We start from the raw sequence: 23,962 nt of genomic DNA on the forward strand, positions 1-23,962 counted from the left end.
TGCAGCGGTTGCATAAACTGTCATCTGCCATGCCTCCAACTGAAGCAAGCCCATTAGATAAATTAAACGACAACAAAAAATGAGTGCATGATGCAAGAGATAAAAATGTTGAAACGCTACGCGCACACTAAATTTGGAATGTTAGACAGCAGGCATCATGCAGAGTAAAGGCAGTAACAATCAGATGTCATTAGATGGACAGAGGCATCAGTGGATATTTAGACAAGTAGATACCCAATCGTAAAGCACTACGCAATTTGCTGTATATAAATAAATGATGATGCTGATAGATGAAGGTGGCATGCACCCATACTACAAAACTTCAGAGAATACGCACACAATACATTTTGAATGTTAAAGAGCAATCAGGGGGGGTGTAAGCAGGAGGACCAATCACGAGCAGATTATGATTGGTTCTCCTGCGTCTGTGGCCATTTAAAGTTGGGTAACGTAATTAATTTGTTGGCCCCCCCAACCCCTAGCTCCAGATAGGGCAGTGTTGGCTAACCTGTGACACTCCAGGTGTTGTGAAACCACAAGTCCCAGCATGCTTTGCCAATAAATAGCAGCTTATTGCTGGACAAGCATGCTGGGACTTGTAGTTTCACAACACCTGGAGTGTCACAGGTTAGCTAACACTGAGAAAGGGAATATCCCTGCACTATCACCATGTATTAGAGGGAGATGCAGCTTTAAGGATATTTACATGGCATTTTAAAACCTTATTCCATCATTTTCAGTATTGTTAGACTTGAACTTAGTCATTGTTGGTTATATGCTGTGATGAATGGCCTGGCCCTCAGTAGTCACATATTGCTCTATGGCACCCTAGTAGTGGGGCTAATAACCCCACCTTCCCCGACTTGTCATATTGTTCCACAAGAAGCCACGTGACGCACTGCCAGCGCTGTACAACTAGGTAAGCCCCAGTCTCTCTCAGTGCGCATGCTCTAATATAGCCCCAGTCTCTCTCAGTGCGCATGCTCTAATATAGCCCCAGTCTTTCTCAGTGCGCATGCTCTACTATAGCCCCAGTCTCTCTCAGTGCGCATGCTCTAATATAGCCCCAGTCTCTCTCAGTGCGCATGCTCTAATATAGCCCCAGTCTCTCTCAGTGCGCATGCTCTAAAATTCGCGCCGCTCCTTTCAGGTCAGTGTGAGCCTCCGTACAACAGCAGTTGTCATGGCAGCGAACGCCTCTACCTGGTAACGGCCTAGGCACTTCATCATCTTTCGCGAACCGGGAGTCGGCACAATGTCTTACCGGGACCTACGGAGTAAGAGCTGGGTCATCCTCATTATCCCGGGCCCGCTAGATCAGTGCTTATATACGACTCAAGTTCAATTTATGGACTTGAGTTGGACACTTGCTTTATGTTTTGTGACTGTTTTCCTATAGTATAGTGTCACCACTGACAGCTTTCTGCATGACTTTATATGTCCAGCTTGTGATTTCTCATTACTGCATCTAATAACCTCACAGTGCCTTCCAGGGGCTCATACAATGGTATCAGGGGTGTAACTAGACATTTGGGGGTGTGGGCATAGCAAAATTTTGTGTGTGTGTATATATATATATATATATATATATATATATATATATAAAATATATATACACACACACACACACACACATACACACTACTATGATACTTGTGCTAGTAATGGACATTAATTGCACTTAGGGGCAGACACAACAATCCGCGAGGTACCACTGTACTTCACCTTAATGTCCAGCTGCGCCCTGTGTCGGCTAATACAGTATAGAAATCTCTTCTTCTTTTCCCTTGTATCTAAGATTTTAGTAAAAACTCTGATGTGATATATATCCACGGATTGTGATACACATCCCGCCTTCTCGTTGCTAATTGAATCTGCCACAAACAGTGGATTTAAGCAGCTTCAACAATGCCTAGTAAACATCTTTGTTGGGGATACAGAATATAAGTGAATGAACCCAGAGCCGTAACTTAGAAATCTAGCGCCTGGGGCGAGAAAGACAAATGCCGCCCCCCTAGCCCTCAATTTTAACCAAATGAACCTAAAATATTCCTAAATTGCGCCCCCCTTCAGCGTTGCGCCCTGGGCGGTCGCCCCTGTCGCACAGCCCTAGTTATGGCCCTGAATGAACCTGCTTACCCTTTTTTTGAAAGCATTTGTGTTCCACCAGTTCTGGCTTTGCCTGCTGTGCTGGCGATTAATATGCTGTAAAATAGAATGGAGTACTATGGGAATGCTCATTTAGCACCTGTGAAACACTCACTAAGTTGCTTTGTGATGTGTTAAAATACATAGTTCAAAACACCCCTGAAGTGAAGTAAAATTTTCTATACTTCAACAAGAGTTTGTATGCCCGTGTGTTTGCTGTTTAGCAATTGCCTTCAGAGCTGCCTCATATGATGTCAAGCTATGTTTGCACGGATCTTGTATGAAATAGTAGTTACTGTAGTTCAGGATTGTTGAAAACAGGCATTAATGACATGAGTGTTTTAATCTACTTTACAGCGTTTTATTACATTACTGTGTGTTTTCTTATGCTTAGCTATCTTTTACAATTTAGTTAACTTCTTAAACCAAATTATTTACTTTACTTACTATAAAATATGTGTAATTCAAAAGTTTAGTTCAATGTTTCATGTTCTATTTCCAGACTTCACAGAAATGATGCGGGCGCTTGGCTACCCCCGCCTCATCTCCATGGAGAATTTCCGTAGTCCCAACTTTCCTCTGGTTTCAGAAGTTCTGATTTGGTTGGTCAAAAGGTACAGCACATATCCTATTTAAGTCTTATCCGGTCTGGAAGAGAGAGGTGACCTGCACTATGTATTGATTGTGGGTTGGAAATATTTGAAGAAGAAAATCTTGAGGTTTTGGTTTTTTTTAGACCGGGAAATCTGTTTTCGCTAATGCACATGAATGATGAAGAGAAAGTTTCCAATAAATTGTTTATTATCTGAAGTCCTGGCTGGTCCTGACAGTTAAGAATTGGGGCCTAAAGTTAGGAGCCAAAAATTTTGTAGCAATTTAAAAGCCAACCAATTTTTTTTTTAGGGATGTGGCATGTTAGATATTGCACCTTCCTGTTCCCCCAAATCAGTGCACTGCAAAAGCTTGTGCCCCCCCCCCACCCATCGGTGCACTGCATCAGCTTGTGCAACCCCCCCATCGGTGCACTGCATCAGCTTGTGCAACCCCCCCATCGGTGCACTGCATCAGCTTGTGCAACCCCCCCATCGGTGCACTGCATCAGCTTGTGCAACCCCCCCATCGGTGCACTGCATCAGCTTGTGCAACCCCCCCATCGGTGCACTGCATCAGTTTGTGCACCCCAAAATACCTTCCCCCACAGGCGCACTACATAAGCCTGCCCTCCCCCCCCCCAATGCCCGCAGTTGGTGCACTGTATCTTTAGTCGCTTAGGTCACCTGGAGTTGTCCAGCTCTACTTATTTGTCCACTTCTGGATGTGTCAAGTCTAAATTTATACGAAAACTGAAACTGTCCACAAAATATTTTTCCAATTTTTTTTTGTTCACATTACTTTCCAGCTAGGTATAGTAACACTGCTTATGTTATAATTGAACATAGATTAGGTGGAAGTGGCGTCCCACTTTAAGTTAACTTTAATTTATTGGTTTATACATAACCTTCTGCGACATTTACTCAGTATGTTGTTTTATCCCTATGGTTTCCTTCTGTGCTTTCCAACATATATTTATATCCTCGGGTGGAATTGTTTATTAATATTGTTACTTCCTACAACACAGAGCCACAATCTGGATACAAAGAAAGCAAAGAGCACAACTGAGTGGTGTCAAATACAGAAGCAACACAAATAACATGATATAAATACAAATCTAAGGGGTACAGAAGGATGTTATAAAGAAAAGAAAATTTGCATTTACAATTTGTTGCTAGAGGTAGAAATATATAAAAATCACCTGTATGTAAAAAAAACCCTTTTGTTTCTGTATTATTCTCCCTCCCTTCCCCTTTCTGATGATTTGTTGTACATTGCTGTCACTGCAGGTGGTGTTTATGCTTTTATTAACATTTCTTCTGGTTGTTTTCTCTCCTCACCAGGTATGAGCCTCACATGGTGATTCCTGTGGATGTGGACACAGAACAAGACCGAGTGTTCTTCATTAAGGCAGTAGCACAGTTTATGGTAAGGACATGACCAGCATATTTGTCATAGATCAGTAGTGTAGGCCTAGCCATTGTAGGTACTATGTGGCCTGGTTAGTGGAAAGTGTAAATGCTGAATTCTCCAGTTTATTGGTTCAGCTCAAAAAATGGCTGCCTCCACTGTGCAGTGATAGGCACAATTTCATTCTATGATTTTTAATGCTACCTAGGTCAGGCAAGAAATATGCCCTCTCCTTTTCCTAAAAATTCTACTAAAAGCATTGCTTTATTGATCTTTATCTTTTGTAATGTGTGATAGACAGTGACAGAAAATGACCCCTATTTTCATGTACAATAGTCTCTAGAGTGTTGGTGAAAATCCCTTGTTAATGAGAGTGGTCAGAGGAGAATGGTTAGACTGGTTGAAGCTGAGAGGTGACAATTACTCAAATAAATATGTCACAACAGCGGTATGCAGAAGGGCATCTCAGAAGGCAGAGCACTTTGAACCTTGAAGTGGATGGGCAACAGCAGCAGAAGACCACATTGGGTGCCAATCCGGTCAACTAAGAACAGGAAACTGAGTCTACAGTGGTCACAGACTCGCCAAGACTGGACAGTTGAAGATTGCAAAAATGTTGCCTGGTCTGACAAATCCCAATTTCTGCTGTGACATGCAGATAGTAGGGTCAGAATCCTAACAACATGAATCCATGGATCTATCCTGCCTTGTGTCACCTGTGCAGGCTGGTGGTGCTGTAATAGTGTGGGGAATATTTTCTAGGCTCCTTAATGCCATTTGAGTATCATTTAAATGCCACAGCCTACCTGAGCATTGTTGCTGACCATCCATTTATAGCCACAGTCTACCCAATGGCTACTTCCAGCAGGATACAGCACCATATCACAAAGCAAGCATCATGACAAGCGTTCAGTGTACTCCAATGGCCTTCACAGTCACCAGATCTCAGTCCAATAGAGCATGAATTTATGGAGGCGCTTCCTCCCTCCTCCTCTCTCTCTCCATTCCCTCCAGGGAACACTTTCATCAAGCCCAAAGCTTTTGGAAAACTCTAACCGCTTCCTCTGCCATTCAATCACATAGGCCACAAATATAAGACCACCTCCCATTAAAGTATATTTACAATCTTAGGCATATTTTCCTGTTACTAGTGTGTGTTTAGCCATTTACTGGAATTTTATTTTGCAAGCTATTCTGTCCATTCAGCCTATATTATTTGTGGTCACGTTACTTTGTTCCCGTTTGAAACTATACCCTTGCCAAACCTCCCACCCAATATCACCCACCAAAACTCATATATCACAATTTGCGTATATTACGTTTCTTTAACAACTTGACTGCAGTTTTGATTATGAATAGTTATTAGTTTCATCTTGCAGGATAGAGAATTCGGTCTGTCGATGACCACACCTGTGCAGTCTGCCTTCTTCTTTCTGTGGCTGTTTTGTGACATTAAATGACCACTGTAGTAAAAAGGGATGAATTACAGTTATAAGGATTAACCCATAACATAACTGTGGTGAATACAGCATGATCATAAGGGACTACATTGTAAATACTGTATATCAAGTGAATCCATTTATAATTTGTTTTTCTTTGTAAGCTAGGGTGTAAGGCAAATGACTTCAGGGCAAAGTTCTGCTCTCACAGGGTTAATGACCTAACTCAATGTGGCCATGCAAACCCAATAACTACAAAATAACACTGTCACCTTTAGGGGGAGCTGAACAGCTTCAAAGACCTCATGGGGTGAGCTATGTCCTGGTACAGGAGTGGTGTTTGGCACCTAATGAGACTTTAGGGAACCGTCTCAGCAGGGTAGTCTTACACAAAGCGACATGGGCTCTGTGACCATGGCTTGCTATATTTCATATAGGCAAATATAATTCCATTTCCAAATTACCACTTACACACAGTATAATTACTGATCAACCACATATTCATAAATAGAATAATGAAGGGCAACCCATAGGTTGAATAAAGCTGACTGTCACACAGGAAATGAGAGGAAATGAGTATCAGTTTAAATAATCCACTTGACCTATGTCTGTTTGATATCTGTAGATTTGTAAATTTGTATTGGATTTATTAATGATAAAATTGGGTCTGTGTGACACTCACCAAAAAAGATATTACATTTTAGCATTGGGGATTAGACAAGGAAGATGTAAATTGTGGTTGTAAAACTGTGTCACAGGCTTTCCCTGGAGACTAAACGCTGTAGGAGGGAACAGGTAGAAAAGTGTCTTTAAAAGTTGAGGCAACTTACAAGATATTGTAAGACTTTTGGGCAATCAATCAACAATAAGATCTCCATCTTCCAATCCAATTTCCTTTTGCACAGATTATACAACTCGTATGTAAGTTTATACTCTGAAACGTTGTTCTTTTTATTGTTATCTGTTTTGCTGTATGTTATGTCATCTTTTAGTAATTGTTTTTAGAATCTGTAAACATTGTACCTTCTTTGCATATTAAATCTAAAATTTAATAAATGCTGTCCTTATTGCTTTAAATGAATGTACTGCCTGTTTAGAAGAGGTTGATTGCTTGGCAGTTTTAACCCTATAAATACCAGTGCAGAGTGTGTGCAATTGGTTAATTAAGTCATAAGTCATAGGTTTTCTATGGGACTTATAAGTCAATAGTGGCAGAGGAGGGGTGAGGAAGTGGGTGCCTGTGTTGGGGAAGGGACCAGCTAGATCTGTAAACTTAGGGATAGGTGAGTGCAAGATAAAGTGCTGAAATGCTGTGTGTCCCCTTACAGTAAACTTCCAAGTCACGAGTGCGCAGAGGGCAGTTTGTGACTAGTTGGGAGCAGTTTTGTGACAAAATAAAGGGGGTATTTTGCATGGCTGTTTGACTATTTGATGAGTTATCAGAGCAGAGGCTGGTATCCCTGACAACCACACTCCACAATAGTGATCAGCTAGAGAGAACTTGTTTACCAACATCGCTCTTCTTCTGTGCCCTTGGTGCTATAACAAGATACAATACACTGTGTTTTGTAACAGCAGTAATAAGTGCTTGGATGACTGTTTAAAAGGTCAAAATGGTTATCTCTGTAAAGACCTTTTTTTTTTCAGAATAACATTGCGAGACCAGTCCATCATCTATAGCCAATTATTGGGGCAAAGGGAAAAAACATGATTTTCCACTCCATTGCTATTTTATTTTGTTTTAATTGGAATCTTGTAACAAAATGTAAGAAAACAATCATTAAAGATCAAATCCACTAGAAGCAGTCATGTGTCAGTAATGTTGCTACTCTGTAGTCCAATTTTAATGCAGATGTGTTCTTTATAATGACCCATGGTAGATGCGGTCATTGACATCCCAGTTAGGCAGTGTAACAGAGTATAAATAGTGGTTTGAGTTACTCTTGAGACTACATCTACACAGTTTAACCATCTTGTGAGGATGATGGGTAGATAAATGCATTCCTTATGCATAGTGACCTCGTCAATTTTGTGCACCAGGTAGAGAACAAAAACAAGAGTTTGTATGTACAATCCAGGGATTTACATGGATTAAAAGAGATGAATATAGGATTGTTAATTAAAACCCAATCTTCCTTGTCTGTTCATGGTAGTTGGGTTACATTGTGTGGATAGGTGTAAAGTGGTTTTGTAGCAGTGATGGCCAACAGGTAGCCCTCCGAGCTTTCAGTTGTTACACGTTTGTTACAATTTGTAACACTTGTTTAACATGCCCGCTGATATGTTATTACAGATAGGTGTCTCTTTAACTAAATGTAGTCTTTTAACTTGTTACTGAGACTAAGGATAATGTGTGGACCAAAGTGTATCGGGTTGCCCAATACTGGTTTGTAATGTTGATTACTCGTATTCATTTTTATATTGCAACCAATTATGCAGCGCGGTACAGAAAATATTGGTCAGCCCCCTTTGGAGCTTATAGTCTAAATTCCCTAACACACGGGGTTAATTTTTTCAGTAGCCAATTAACCTATCCGTATGTTTTTAGACTATGGGAGGAAACTGGAGCACCCGGGGGAAACTCATGTGAACGCAGGGAGAACATAGGCAGCCATGCTAACTACTGTGCCATCGGGCTGCTGCTGATTTAGAGTCACAAGTGGGTTAGTTGGATGAACAAAGCAAGCATGATATAATTGGAAGTGGTAGCGTTTTGTCTGGGGACTTTTTAATATTTTATATTTACATATCCACTATGATTTGCAAACTATTAGATGTTATGGTTCCATCCTACACTTACCGGCACCTGGATGGTCCACTTTCAGTTTTTCTTGGCATAGTTTTGCAGCCTAAATATTACTGCTGTGTAGATTCTTAGTATTTTCTTTATTTCCATGTGGTTATTATCGGTTTACTGACTTTGTACAGCAGCCCAATCATTAGTGGTGCAGAAATAATGCTATAGCGCAGCATGCTCATCAGTCACATGGAGGCAATGGGAGACCTTAAGACGTATTTCACATAATGCTGGTAGGAAAATGTTCTTAAGATGCTGTTTATGTTCAGAAGATCTGTCTTATGTAGGAGTTAAATGTTGATATCGCTCCAGAGCTCTCTCACTGCATGATGTATGGAAGATCAAGGATCTAAGTTTAGTCACCTCTGGGGCCCTTTGTAATCAGCAGCTATCCTTCACATTGTAATGGGTTATTTGTAGATCTGTCTACTTTTTGTTATTGGAAATTCATTATAGTAATGTTTTAGAAACCCGCCAATGCCCTTTCTCTCTTTGGTGGATGCCTTATTTAAGGCAATTAACTTGTTTATACCAATAGAGGGATCCCTATTTTTCTGCTGTATGAAGGGGCGTTAATTAGGATGTGAACTCTTCCTATACTGTAGAACGTGTTTTCTTTTATATATTCATAAGATCTAAGATTTTTATGCTCCTTCTTATAGACTTTGAAATATATATACATATATACATATGCATTAAAACATGCAGCGTCTTATTAGAAAAGAATATAAGTAAGGATGTTGACCCGATTTTCAAAGGAAAGTAACAACTTTAGAAAGAGAGGTAAGACAGAGGAGAGTAAGGAAGGGAAGGTGCATGGCGGACTGCCTAAGAATAAGAGAGAGGAAGGAGTGTATTAGAATATGGGAAAAGAAAAAGAAAGATGGGAAGGGTGGAATAGGGAAGGGAAGAAAGGGTCCAGATGAAGTGAACCTGTCGAATCACATGGCAAAAGGGGTTTGGACTTGGAAGTATGAGGTCCACGGCGCCCAAAACTTAATGAATGATTTAGAGGTATTACGGATTATGCATGTCATGTATTACATTTGATAAACGTACTAAATCCTGCCGATAATGGTCTGTAGAGTTGGTGCATTGGGCTGCTTTCAGTCCGTAACAATTTGGCATAGGGCAGAAAAGACTACTTGGCGGAACATTTTCATTTGATGTTTGGTGGCCGATGGAATCCCGAGAGGGAGAAGGAAAAACCTGGGAGAAAACGGGATCTCAAGTTGTAGTAGCTGTGAGGCAAAGTTCCTAAGTTCCGTCCAAAAGGGGACACGTTTGGGACACTGCCACTAGATATAGAGGAAGGACCGTTCTGCACCACAACCTCTCCAACATGTGCTAGATGAATCTGGGAAAAAAAAATTGTAGTTTGGTTGGATCCAAATACCAAGTATAAAGAAGTTTTATAAGCATTTTCTTTCAAATTAACACAGATTGAACTGGAGGCTGTATTAGTTCTTGTTTCCTCCCAGTCTTCATTGTCTACTGTTTCCCCCAGGTCTCTCCCCCAAGCCCTCTCATGAGAACCTCGGTCGTCCGAATCAGGACTCCAAATTCGCAGTAAAGTAAGGAAATGAGACCTTTGGTAGATCGCCGGAGCGAAAGGTCAACGGCCTACAACCTAAAGTTAATTTATTGGTAGAATGAAAATGTCTTAATTGCAGGTATTGTAGAAAATATGCGTTTGGAGTATTAAGTTTTTGTTTTTAAGTCATCAAATGAGGGAAATGAAGTGTCTTTGGTGATATCGTTAAGGTAGCGTATGTCTTTCCGTTTCCAGTGTTCAAAAGATGAGGCTATACACCCTGGTGGAAATTTGGCGTTATCAAACAATGGAATGACCGGGCTGGGAGTAGGAGCAAGGTTAAATTTCACGTTTGCTCGATCATCATCATCTATTTATATAGCGCCACTAATTCCGCAGCGCTGTACAGAGAACTCCTTCACATCAGTCCCTGCCCTATTGGAGCTTACAGTCTGAATTCCCTAATATGGACACACACTCACACACAGACACAGACAGACAGACAGAGAGGGAGAAATTTGGGTCAATTTTGATAGCAGCCAATTAATCTACCAGTATGTTTTTGGAGTGTGGGAGGAAACCCACACAAACACGGGGAGAACATACAAACTCCACACAGATAAGGCCATGGTCGGGAATCGAACTCATGACCCCAGTGCTGTGAGGCAGAAGTGCTAACCACTGAGCCACTGTGCTGCCCCCAAAGAGATAACGAGTTGGCTACAATTGGGTGATGAGAAACGGATTGTGGACGACTGGTGCGAGGGAGCCACAGGAGAGAGGATGCAGATGAGATACCCAAGCTTTCTGCTAGATTGAGACCCAGACCCTGGAGGAACTAGGAGAGTTCCATAACACACATTTGGCAAGTTGTGCCGCTAAGCAATAATGCCTAAAATTTGGTACCCCTAAGCCACCACCCCGCGCCGACCTCTGCAGGACGAGAAGGTGGACTCTTGGGTGTTTTCTGCCCCATATAAATTGTGATGTGTAGTGTTGTAAAAATTTGAAACCATATGGAGAAATGCATATTGGTAAGGCTTGATAAAGATATAGTAATCTAGGCAAGATGTTCATTTTGATTGAATTGATGCGTCCTATCCATGAAATAAAATGTTGGTTCCAAGCTTCAAGATCAGATTTAATCTGGGAGAGTAATTTTGGGTAATTAGCTTGAAAAAGTTGATTGTATTGCTTAGTGATGTGAATGCCTAAATATTTAATCTTTTTTTGATGCCATTTGAAGGGGAATTGAAGAGAGAGGGAAGATCTAGTTTTATCTGTTAGAAAGAAATAAAAAATGTCTGTTTTTTGGGGATTTATTTTGTATCCTGAGATGGCGCTGTAAGTGTTGATATCTGTAAGGAGGGGGGGATGGGGTAGAGAGACTGCAGGATCCGAGAGAGTCAGGAGAACATTGTCCGCATACAATGATATTTTGTGTTCAGATTTCCCTGCTTTAATTCCATGAATAGCCTTATTCGATTGAATCTTTGCAGCTAATGGTTCCGTTAGAAGGGCAAAGATTAAAGGTGAGATGGGGCAACCATACCTTGTCCCATTGGAGATTGAAAAGGGGGAGGATGAGACCCCATTGGCCACCACCGTTGCCCTGGGTGATTGGTATAGGGCTAGCAGGCCATCTTAAAATTTACCAGAGAAGCCCATTGACCTCAAGATCCTAGACATGAAGGACCAAAAAATTCAATCAAATGCTTTTTCATCGTCAAGCGCCATAATCAGTGATGGACGTTTAGTGACATTAATAGAGTGTACGAGGTCAATAGCGCGTCTAGTGTTATCTATAGCTTGGCGACCTGGTATAAACCTGACCTGATCCGGGTGGATCAGGGAAGGAAGGAGGACATTCAACCGATTAGCTAAAATATTGGCATATATCTTAAAATCTACATTCAGTAGCAATATTGGTCTATAGCTGGAACACGAGGTAGGGTCTTTCTCTGGCTTTGGTATAACAACGATGGTGGCCAAGGTCATCGCTTCATTAAAAGGGGAACCTGTTAAGACTTTATTAAAAAAGTCTGTCGTGTGAGGGGCAAGATCCTTAGCGATTTTTTTGTATTATTGTGGGGTGAGTCCGTCATGGCCCGGGGTAGAAGATGATTTCATCATCCTAATCGCCGAGATAGTCTCTGTTTGAGTGATATCCGCGTTTAAGAAGGCGAGGTCACTGTCTGAGAGATGTGGCAATGAAAGGGATGCTATAAAGGATGTTATTTTCTCGTCAAGAGAGTCGGCAGAGGATGGGGCCCCGGGGAGACTGTATAGTGCTTTATAATAATCGTGAAATTCTTGGGCGATTTGCACAGGGTCATACACCGGCTCAGAGTTAGATGTTTTTTTAAGTTTTGTGATCAGTCATTTAGCTTTCCTCTGTTGAAGTTTGCTAGTGAGTATAGAGTCAGCTTTGTCAGTTTTATCAAAGTATTGCTGATTTAATTTTTTAAGTGTATTTGCAGCTCTGCAGGAGAGTATTGTATTCAGTTGGCCTCTGACTGCAGAAATTTGTGTTAGAAGAGTCGTAGATGGGTGTAGTTTATGCTGGGTAAGCAGTAAGGCTAATTTATTTTCAAGGGAAATTATTTCTTGAGAAACTAATTTTTTAGCTGCAGAAGTCTTGCTTATCATTTTGCCTCGGACGATCTCTTCTGAGGTATTCAGTTCAAAGTATCTTTAATTGCTTCCTTAATCTCTTGGTGGATAGAGTGGGACACAACATTGAGTCATCTAGGCACCATCAACAAGGTCTTGGAGCTAATTTTATCAAGTCAAGAGTGAGATCTCTTCTGCGTGATCTGTCCAGCTGAGAGGGGTAATTCCTGCATCTAATATCGAATGAGTGAGAGAATGGGAGTCGTTTTTGTTTTTATATTAAATATCAATCAAATCCATCCAGTGGAAGTTTCAGAACACTGTGCCAGGTCAAAGTTTTGCCCAGCTTACATTAACGGGAGATCCAACCGGGACCTCAACCACCTAGTATGTCTTCTGGGTTCCAATGTTACCAGTCTGTGAAATTTTCATCCAAATCCATCCAGTGGAAGGCTCCGGCCAGGACCCTTACCTCCTAAAACCTGGCCAGGATCCGACGGGGCCACTGTGTGTTGGTTTCATCCCAATCAGTGCAGGGGTGTCCGAATTCAGGCTCAAGATAGACTTCTGGGTCAAAGTTCTGGCCAGCGTGCACCAACGGGAGGTCTGACCGGAACCCTAAAACCTGGCCAGGATCCAACTGGACTATCTCGTATTTGTTTCATCCCAGTCAGTGCAGTTATGTCCGAATGTATAACCAGATAGACAAACGGGCCAATATAAGATTTACTTGTATATATTGTTTTAGATTATTATAGTTTTAGAACTGCATGTTTGAGAAAATAAGAAATGTTTTGTGAAGACAAAATCACATATATTCAAGTAAACATTTAAAGTAAGGATTTGAGACTGATATGGCATCATCACCATTTATTTATATAGCGTCACTAATTCTGTAGCGCGGTACAGAGAATATTTGTCATTCCCATCACTCCCTGCTCCATTGAAACTTACAGTTAAAATTCCCTAACGCACACACACTGACTGGGGTTAATTTTGTAAGCTGCCAATTAACCTCTCCGTATGTTTTTGGAATATGGGAGGAAACTGGAGCACCGGGGGGCCTGGTTGAGAATCAAACCGATGACCCTGGAGGCAGAAGTGCTAACCACTGAACCACAATGCTGCCCATATGTCATTTCTGTGCATTTTTCACATCAGACTGTCTTTGGTTATAATTTACTGTACAGACAAGGCTCAGAGATTGAAAGGTAAATTTAGAGGACAAGAGCTTTCACTCCACTGGAAACTAAGGGTACATCAAGCATCCTGTTCTGTCATGACATGGGGACTACATAGTTGTACAAATTCATGATACCTATGTATAAATGTATTTATCCTCTCCGGATCTCTCACCATCTGTGTTGGCCTGTGTTACTGAATGTCTTTCTGCAGCTTCCACTTGGATGTCCTCTCGCCACCTCAAACTCAATCTTTCAAAAACACAGCTAATAATTTTTGTTTGTTTTTTTTAAAAAACTTCTACTGACATACAAGATGATTAGCAAAATTGCACCTACATACATCTCTGCACTTGTCTCAAAATATCTCCCAACTCGACACCTCTGTTCTGTATAAGATCTGAATCTCTCATCCATACTCATTACCTGCTCCCATTCCCGATTACAGGATTTTTTTGGGCTGCTCCCACTTTGTGGAAGTACTTATTGTATTCCCTTGTACAATAAAGCCCACCTCTTCAGGCAAGCTTATAATATTCCTCCACCACCCTCTTAACCTCCCTAGGTTACTTTATCATCGCCCTTTACACAATTCGCACAAGACTTACATGTGTTCTTTCTATACTCAAACAAAGCGCTACAGAATATCCTGGAATTGTATAAGTAAATGTTAATAGTAATGATAATTATAATAGTATTTTTATTCTGGAAATTAGGAACAAACTATTACATTTGGAATAAAAAATTACTTTAATTAGGTGTTGGAAATGCAGTTTTCTGCAACATCAATTTTCTATCATATCCTTTTCATCTGCTCAGACTTTTTGCGATGAAAGATAAATGTAAGCTGAAATTGCTTCTTTTTTTACTTCCCATATAAATACAAATTTTGCAGTAGTCTTTTGTAATGCACACGTGTTTTAGTGTGTTTACATCATCGTTTTAAAAATAAGTATTGTCTTTTGCTCTTGCCTGTGGATATATCCACTAGGATAATTTTATATTTATAGCAAAGACGTGAAATGCATCCCAAGAGGGCTTGTGTATAAAACATAATTTGAGGTCGTTTTGAAAGAAGGTGACTGTTATTTCTCCTTTTCAGGCTGTGTGCATTAATAAAATGGTTTATAAACATGTTGCTTTAATGTGAATTGAGATCCCGGGCAGTAATAGAGCTTTGCCGTTAGCGGCTTTTTGCGAGAGCTTGATCTGGTCTAATGCATCTTATGGAAATGTATAGCTCAGTTAGTCAAAATGCTTGTCTTTTGTCATTTATAACAAAGAGTCTACCACCGGGAGATATAGACAGATCAGATTAATTCTACACTATATTTCCATGAAAACAATTGTAGACATTATTTTATATTATTTTCCCTGCAGGCATCTTACATCGTCCCCCACCCCCCAGTTGTCATATTTCTGTCTAGCTCTTGGTGCAATTAAACACAGGCTTTCTGGGCAATTATTGCATGATACAAAACTAGCCGATTGCTTTGAAGGTTTGGGGGAAAACAGCTTACAGCCTATCTCTATAGTTACTAATTATTAAAATAATTGATAACATGTCTCGTTTTCCTTTTGATCATCAGAGGGGGATGATCCTATATTTTTCCTATTTATGTTGAGATGTGTGTGTGGTTTTTTTTTTGTTGTTGTTTTTTATTGTTTTGTTTTTTTCTGAAAATGACTTGTCAAGTAACTTGTAGGCTATATGCTTGTGATGCCTGTAATCTATAAAACCATTCCAACTATATTAGGCAGCAGATGGAGCCTGCATTGTTCAAGTGTTTTCATAAACCTCTGATTTAGAAGCAGCACAGCAAGATCGTTATTATTACATATATAATAACCAGTATTTAGCACTAGCATACTACACAGTGGATTGGCATAGGGGAAAAAAACACAATAGTAAAATAAGATTATGTATGAACAAACAGACATAGGCACGAGGGTCCTACTTGCAGGCTTACAATCTATAGATGGTGCAAAATAGTTTTTTTTGTTTTTTTTTACTTCAATAAATTTTTATTGAGTTTTTCGAAGTTAAATGGGGTACAGAAAAAAGAAAGGGTAACAAGCACAGTTGAAGGAACAAATAAAAGGGTAACAGGGTAAACAGCGATCTTATAACATGCACGTTACTTTAAGAAGCAGAAATAAAATATACACATTGGTCTTTCTCATAATACACCACCTGGGGACATATTAATACCTAGGTAGCTCAAATGACACACAGGCAGAACCTATTCATTAGGCTGGGGTTCCTCTATGAGGGCTGTTGGGGAGGGAGGGGGTGAAATATTTGAAGCTACTCATGCTCTGCCGGAGCCCACTGTGACATATTCGTGCCAGCTAAACCATTTGAAAATTGGATTGGAGACGTATAGGGCACATCCGTTGTTTCCGCAAAATAGTTTTTTAAAGTATAGCAACGACCATCACAAAGTGGAAGCAGCCATTTTTTGGGATGAACCAATGTTCATGAGACATAAATGCAGCCAATCAATTTAATAGGAACCGGTGATGTCACTGCGGCATGAAGGACTGGATGGTAGTGAGTTAGTTGGCTGCATTCTCATGACTATTGATGCTGGCAACAGGTGCAATTTGCATTTATCTTTCTAATCCGTTTTCTTGCAATCAGATTATTAGTCTAAGGCTAGATGTTTGTGTTAATGTCATGGTGCAGGGATGGGTGGTACTCAGCCATTGCTACGCAATCTTTATTTCAGGTCACTAAAGCTCACATTAAGCTGAACACCAAGAAGCTGTACCAGGCAGATGGCTACGCGGTAAAGGAGCTGCTGAAGGTCACCACTGTGCTGTATAATGCTATGAAAACCAAGGGCATAGAAAGCATCCAGCCCGGGGAAGAAGACACAACCACATTTAAGTTTGACCTTGGAACTAAAGTAAGTAATGACTTCCTGGCTGCACTTCCCAAAGTGTCAGCATTTTATTTTTCTACTAGTTAGACCTCTGCTCCCTGGTACTTACGAAGAACTTAACATCCGTCGCTCAGTGAGAAATCAACTTGGATATCCACCAAAGTGCATTACTTTGTGGAGCAACACGGTGGTGGGAACGGAGGAGCAGACGTTGGTATAGGATGAGTGGAGGGAAGGTGCTCCTAGTATAGTAGGTACGTCCGCTACGACTTGTTTTGTGGAGCAGCGCAGAAACAGGCGTTCCTTATCCAGAGCGAGATTATTGAAATGAGACAGGTGGAGATTACTTATTTTTCGGGTGTTCCTGGAGAAGCCGTAAATAAGGCTTAACAGAGCAATTTAGGAGAAAAACAGAACTGTTTTTCTTTTATTGAAAGGTGCAGAGCAAAAGTGGTCGAGGGAGAATAGGCGTCTACCTTAATGTGCGTCCGGTGGACAGTGAGATACCAAGGTGTTATGAGTACGCTTCATATATGTCCTCCATTGTGTTAGATCTTATACTGTAGTATACTCCAGTGGGTACCAGTCTATGGTGACATCCTACGGTAGACTGCAGCACTAGGATAAATTAGACTAATCATTAAAGAAGAGGTAAACCCCCAACTGTATTCATTAATGGCGTTTTAATGACAAGCTGAATAATTCCTGAAGTTAGGTGGTCGTGTTGGTGAAATGGGTGTAACTTAAAGGAAGTATAAACAGAGGGAGAAGCACGGTGTTAAAAATTTGATTCAATTAAAGACATGCGTTTGGATTTTCATTTTTTGTAGTTTTAGTGGTTCAGGTTGGCTGGCGCATCCCTAAGGCTGGGTTCACACTACAGGTTTTTCAGCCCACCATTGGGCTAATCACCCGATAAACGAGTGTTCGGTCCGATATCGCATCAGTGTGTATGCTCCAGCGATGGACAATTAGCATTCCCAAGCACATCAAATAGTATCATTTGATTTTTTTTTTAAACCAGACTAAAAATGTTGTTCAACGATGGAACGATGTTGTTCCAATTCTGCAGTGTGTATGCACTCACAGCCGGCAGCGTCCATAGATCTCTGTGCAATCTTTCCAGCTGATTGTTAAGACAGATAAAGAGCACAGATCTGAAGGTAAATTGTGTATAGTGTGTAGACAGAATCGGCTGCTGATCGGGACTTTGTTCCTTTTTTTCATTCGTTGGTAAAATCGTTTAACGATATCACATCGGAGAAAATCTCTGTAGTGTGTACCCAGCCTAAGCCAGCAATTAATTTTCACTTTTAATACATAGTGAATAGTAACTGATTAGACCCCCCCTGTTGCTGTCCTCTCACTACGTCTTCCTGCTCTGCATTTATTGTACTTCGTGTTAGACTGAATGCTAGCCTGGGCAGAGTTTAGTTATGTTGTTATGTCCTCTCTCTATGTGCATCTGATGTTGGGTCCAGCCCTTGTCAGCCTCGCTCATCTCTGCCTTTTCCTCAGATTACAGACTTGAAGATGGCCAGACAACTTGCATCTGAAATCACTTCGAAAGGGGCTTCGCTCTATGACATCCTGGGCAGGGAGGCTGACCTGAGAGTAAGTGAGATAATAATACAGACGTGGAAGTTGCACAATCAATTTATAGGTTCATGGCAGGTGCTTGAAAGAGCGGGGTTATCCAGCAAGGAACAAATACAGAGAAAAATCCCCCAGCACACTACTATAACCAGCAAAGGAGCTGCTATTTCTCTTTGTACATAAAAATGTAGAAATCTTAGTTGTACACATTTTATTATTTATTATTATCGTTTATTTATGAGGCGCCACAAAGTGTCCGCAGCGCCGTACATAGAGCATGGGGAAAACAATACAAAACAGGAAACAGCCTACAGGACATGACAATAACAAAGTGCAGTAAACTATCAACCCAGTAGAGCATAGGACAAAACAGGACAAGGCATACAGGGCAGTAGAAATAAAGTACAGTAAGTAATCAATCCACTAGTACTAAGTAGAGGGCAGGATACTAAGAAACTAGAGAGTGGAAGGGGGAGAGAACTAAAGCAAGCAAGAGAGGGGAGAGAGGAATAAAGTGAGCTTTACCTGTGCCCTAGCGTGAGGGCGCAGCTAACAAGATTAAAGCCAGCGAGGTGAGATGGCAAGGGAGAAGATGAGACCAAGGGTTGGGGCCTAGAGATGTGGAAAAAGAGTTGGGTAGTCGAGGGGAAAAGAACAAAAGGAGGAGTACACGAGGATGAGGGCCCTGCTCGCAAGAGCTAACATTCTAGAGGGGAGGGGCAGACAAACGAGACACAAAGCAGTAAGTGGGGGTGGAGGAAGTGGAGGACTGGGCGATGAAAAATGAGTAGGTTGAAAGATGATCAGAGGGGGAAAGAGGAGGAGGGTGAGGAGTACGAAGACTGGTGAAGAGGGATCATGGCGAGGAGGGGATAGGATAGACAGAGGAAGGGTAAGCTTCCCTGAACAGATGAGTTTTAAGTGAGCGTTTCAAGGTATGCAGGCTAGGAGATAGCCTGATAGCGCGAGGGAGATCATTCCAGAGAAGGTGGCTTACCATACATTTGCAAATGTATGATAAGCCACCCGCCAATTCACGGCGCTTCTGCTAATAGGATGGTCCTAACTCTAAACAATGAGAGTCCCTATATTTGGGCCATATATGCATTTTTTAATTGAACGCTAACTTACTGAGAGGTACCGCAAACTCCTCCAAATGGTAATCTGGTGCCAGCACTACCCATCAGCTACTTACACCAAATGATGCCTCTCAAACAGAAGTGGAAGTTGCTCAATCAATTTATAAGTGAGATAATGCAATCTCTTCCCATAAATATATTATATTCATACAGTAAATCTATTATTAATATCCATTTTAATATGTAGTGTAAGTTAACGTGAACATACTGATCCTTTGTTTTGGCAGTCACCCCCTCCCAGCTGTTCACAGTTAGTGAGTTACTCACCATGGTGCGTCTCCTGTGCTGACAGCTGGGAGAATTCTGATTGGATGCTTTGTGCATTGTATGACATCCACTCTGATGCTTTGACAACCATTCAGGGAAAGCACTTTACTTCAAGCTTCTCCCTACATTTAATCAGAGAGAAGTATCGGGTGCATTATTGGCGGAAGATCTCAGAACTGTGGAGATCCCAGGTGTTGTAGCAAAACGTTTCTCAGAGTTGTCCTTAGAATATTTTCAGTTACTGTGTTGTATTTGTGTTTTTTAAAACAGATGTTATTAAAGGAGAAATCGATGGTAAACATTTCATCACTAAAATCCACCTGCCCTATTAGTAGACCCAGGTCTCCGTGGCTCTGTAGTCTGTTGTCTAGTTGTTGATGCAGTGAATTGCGGTGAGGGGCTGAGTCGCTAGTAGATTTACCTATTTGGTGGTAGAGGTGCTTACCGATAGTACAAACACCTCTACCCCCAACGTGGTACATCTGCCGCTACTCGTCCACAGGCTGCTTTTTAAGATCAAAAAAAGAAAAAATTGTAAAAACGGCGCAGATCTAGGTCTTCTGCTGCCCCCCACGTTTAGACTCCAATCCACACAAAGAGTCAGCAATGATATTACGACATAAACCAAATATAAACGGAAGTATGGTGCTAGTGACCAATATGTACCAGTCTGAAATGAATAAAGCAGTGTCAATTGTCCTGCAGCGAGGAACTTCAAAGATGGAACAAACTCTTCTGCGGAAAACTCAGGTGAATTCAATATGTGCTCAAAGTCTGTAAAGCGGTCGCTTGATCCAAATCAGATATTCTTCTTGGAGCTCTTTTTTACGGAATTTCACGGAGGGAGTTACTTGTCGTTCCATGGAAAGTGTGCTTGTTTTTATTGTCGTTCCATGGAAAGTGTGCTTGTTTTTATTGTCGTTCCATGGAAAGTGTGCTTGTTTTTTATGACGTTCCATGGAAAGTGTGCTTGTTTTTATTGTCGTTCCATGGAAAGTGTGCTTGTTTTTATTGACGTTCCATGGAAAGTGTGCTTGTTTTTATTGACGTTCCATGGAAAGTGTGCTTGTTTTTATTGACGTTCCATGGAAAGTGTGCTTGTTTTTATTGACGTTTTCATGGAAAGTGTGCTTGTTTTTATTGTCGTTCCATGGAAAGTGTGCTTGTTTTTATTGTCGTTCCATGGAAAGTGTGCTTGTTTTTATTGTCGTTCCATGGAAAGTGTGCTTGTTTTTATTGACGTTCCATGGAAAGTGTGCTTGTTTTTATTGACGTTCCATGGAAAGTGTGCTTGTTTATATTGACGTTCCATGGAAAGTGTGCTTGTTTATATTGACGTTCAATGGAAAGTGTGCTTGTTTATATTGACGTTCCATGGAAAGTGTGCTTGTTTTTATTGACGTTCCATGGAAAGTGTGCTTGTTTTTATTGACGTTCCATGGAAAGTGTGCTTGTTTTTTATGACGTTCCATGGAAAGTGTGCTTGTTTTTATTGTCGTTCCATGGAAAGTGTGCTTGTTTTTATTGTCGTTCCATGGAAAGTGTGCTTGTTTTTATTGTCGTTCCATGGAAAGTGTGCTTGTTTTTATTGTCGTTCCATGGAAAGTGTGCTTGTTTTTATTGACGTTCCATGGAAAGTGTGCTTGTTTTTATTGACGTTCCATGGAAAGTGTGCTTGTTTTTATTGACGTTCCATGGAAAGTGTGCTTGTTTTTATTGACGTTCCATGGAAAGTGTGCTTGTTTTTATTGACGTTCCATGGAAAGTGTGCTTGTTTTTATTGACGTTCCATGGAAAGTGTGCTTGTTTTTATTGTCGTTCCATGGAAAGTGTGCTTGCTTTTTATGACGTTCCATGGAAAGTGTGCTTGTTTTTATTGACGTTCCATGGAAAGTGTGCTTGTTTTTATTGACGTTCCATGGAAAGTGTGCTTGTTTTTATTGACGTTCCATGGAAAGTGTGCTTGTTTATATTGACGTTCCATGGAAAGTGTGCTTGTTTTTATTGACGTTCCATGGAAAGTGTGCTTGTTTATATTGACGTTCCATGGAAAGTGTGCTTGTTTATATTGACGTTCCATGGAAAGTGTGCTTGTTTATATTGACGTTCCATGGAAAGTGTGCTTGTTTTTATTGACGTTCCATGGAAAGTGTGCTTGTTTTTATTGAAAGAGCACAAGTGTCAGTTTTATAAGTGCACTATGATGGGGTTCTTTTTTCCTTTCATGTTCCATTGTGAGATAACATAAGAAGAATTTCTGATTTGGATCAAGCGACCGTTTTACAGACTTTGAGCAGATATTGAATGCACCCGAGTTTGTTTCATCTTTGAAGTTCCTCGCTGCAGGACAATTGAGACACTGCTTTATTCATTTCAATCTGCTTTTTGTTTGCATAATCGGTGGACTACTATCATTGTGAGATAAATGGGGTCTGTATTGATGGGGGGCTGTCAATCAAATGGGTAAGCTATTCAGAAGCAAGGTAAAACTTTATATGAACGTATAGCAACTTTCTTTGTCTTTAACCTGGGTCTATTAGGAATTTAAATTATTGGGGGGAAATGGGAATTGTCCTGAAAAACTGGGACATGTGGTAGGCCCAGATATGGTAGGGGGCAGGCGGCCATGATATTGGGAGAGGCAGATTCCAAGGAGTCAGGACGGTTAAATACAGGAGAACAAGTAAAATAATTGTTCTACATGACCTGTATATTGCTTCGCAATTACACTGTAGGGTGTAATTAAATAAATAAATATATATATATATATATATATATATATATATATATATATATATATATATATATATATATATATATAAATGCTTAGTGGCGTGTGTTAGTCTGTCTGTGTGTGTGTGGAAAAAATAAAACCAAGCTGCAGCGCCACCTGCTGGGCGGAGTTATACACTGACCTACTAAATTCTTAGTGTGTGTGTAAAAAAAAATTCAGAAAGGGCTGAAATTAGGTATACTAAGATGTTTTTAATTTGTTAATTTAATTTGTTAATTATTAAAAGTGTTTATAAAGATTTAAAAAAAATATATATATATATTTCTTGAAGGAGAATTGACAGTTGGGAGTGGTTGGTGGTTGCCAGGGGTGACAGTTGGGAGTGGTTGGTGGTTGCCGGGGGTAACAGTGGGGAGTGGTTGGTGGTTGCCGGGGGTGACAGAGTGAGAGGAGTGTGATACTCAGGACCGCTGAGAGAGATCCCTGTGTCTGGATAGACATCTGGATAGATGTGGCGATGAAGATGAAGGATGAGGTGATGGAGAAAAATTATGAGGTGGTGACATGTGGACAAAACCACGTTAAAAAAGGGCACTTGCATCGGGAAGTAACGCTCTTCCCCTGAGGAGGCCTGGGCTATGGCCCAAATGCATGACAAGAACCTTTTTAACACCTTAAGTAGCTTGATTTGACTAGAATGCATGAGTATCATGCACGGGTTAACTTGTATGTATGTATATATATATATATATATTGCACAATATAAAAATATATATCTATTTATCCAGCTGATGTTGTTTCTACTTTTTATTTCCACCACTCCATATAAATGTATTCATTTTTGGCACAGTTATATTAATGATGGACACAATGGATCTGATAACAGTGAGAAAGGGAAACAATCAATTTGTGAAGTAATGGAGTTGATCTGGAGACTGCTTGGCGTTGTGTTGCTTATAGCATGAAATGGGTGAAGCTTTATAAACACTGTTTTATTAATAAATTTCTTTGTGATTTTTGTTTTTGTTTTATTATTTTTCTTTTTTTAATTTATTTATTTTTCCTCCTTTTCGATTATCAATTCCTATGTAATGCCAGTGGCATAGAGACATCCATATTCATATAAGGAGGAGGAGACTAACTCTGCCGACATCCTGCTAGTTCAAAAAAGAAAAGATGGCTTCTGCCACTCTGTCCTGTAGACGAAATAAAACGATATAATGACAGATCATTTATATGCTTTTTAACACACACTAGATAAGTTGTTTAAATCCTGTCCTAAGGCATCGCCAAAAATGGGGGTCATTTACAAATAGTGCAACTTGCACATATGTTTACCGGCCCAGACATACACTACCATTGTGCAAGTTCATTGTTAATGCATCCAAAGTAATGCTTAGTGGAATTCAAAGGTGCATGTTTTAAATAAGTGAACACATCACCACTCAGCACCACACACTATTGCATTTGGTCTCGCCTATCAGCACTGTAGCACAGTGGTTAACATTGCTGCCTTGCAGCGCTGTAGTCTTGAGTTCGATTCCAACCACAGCCCTATAGGTGTGGAATTTGTATGTATGCGTCGGCATGCTCCGGTTTCTTCTAGCTATCATTTATTTAGTACA

General features: G+C 40.5%; 1 protein-coding gene across 2 annotated transcripts in view; it reads left to right on the forward strand.

Moving 5' to 3' along the window:
- The first annotated feature begins 1,131 nt into the window (after positions 1-1,131).
- The window catches only part of CLUAP1 (clusterin associated protein 1), a 56,005-nt gene continuing 33,174 nt past the window's right edge, over positions 1,132-23,962 (forward strand). Inside the window, exons 1-5 of one of the 2 annotated variants that reach the window (XM_075179408.1) lie at positions 1,132-1,277; positions 2,651-2,762; positions 4,083-4,167; positions 16,446-16,625; positions 18,120-18,215. In XM_075179408.1, the coding sequence (XP_075035509.1) occupies positions 1,256-1,277; positions 2,651-2,762; positions 4,083-4,167; positions 16,446-16,625; positions 18,120-18,215 (495 nt within the window). In that variant the 5' untranslated portion in view covers positions 1,132-1,255. The remainder of the gene's footprint in view (positions 1,278-2,650; positions 2,763-4,082; positions 4,168-16,445; positions 16,626-18,119; positions 18,216-23,962) is intronic. The other variant, XM_075179409.1, reaches the window with a different exon arrangement.

The sequence above is a fragment of the Mixophyes fleayi genome, chromosome 7, assembly GCF_038048845.1.
Source record: "Mixophyes fleayi isolate aMixFle1 chromosome 7, aMixFle1.hap1, whole genome shotgun sequence".
In the NCBI taxonomy this organism is placed as follows: domain Eukaryota; kingdom Metazoa; phylum Chordata; class Amphibia; order Anura; family Limnodynastidae; genus Mixophyes; species Mixophyes fleayi.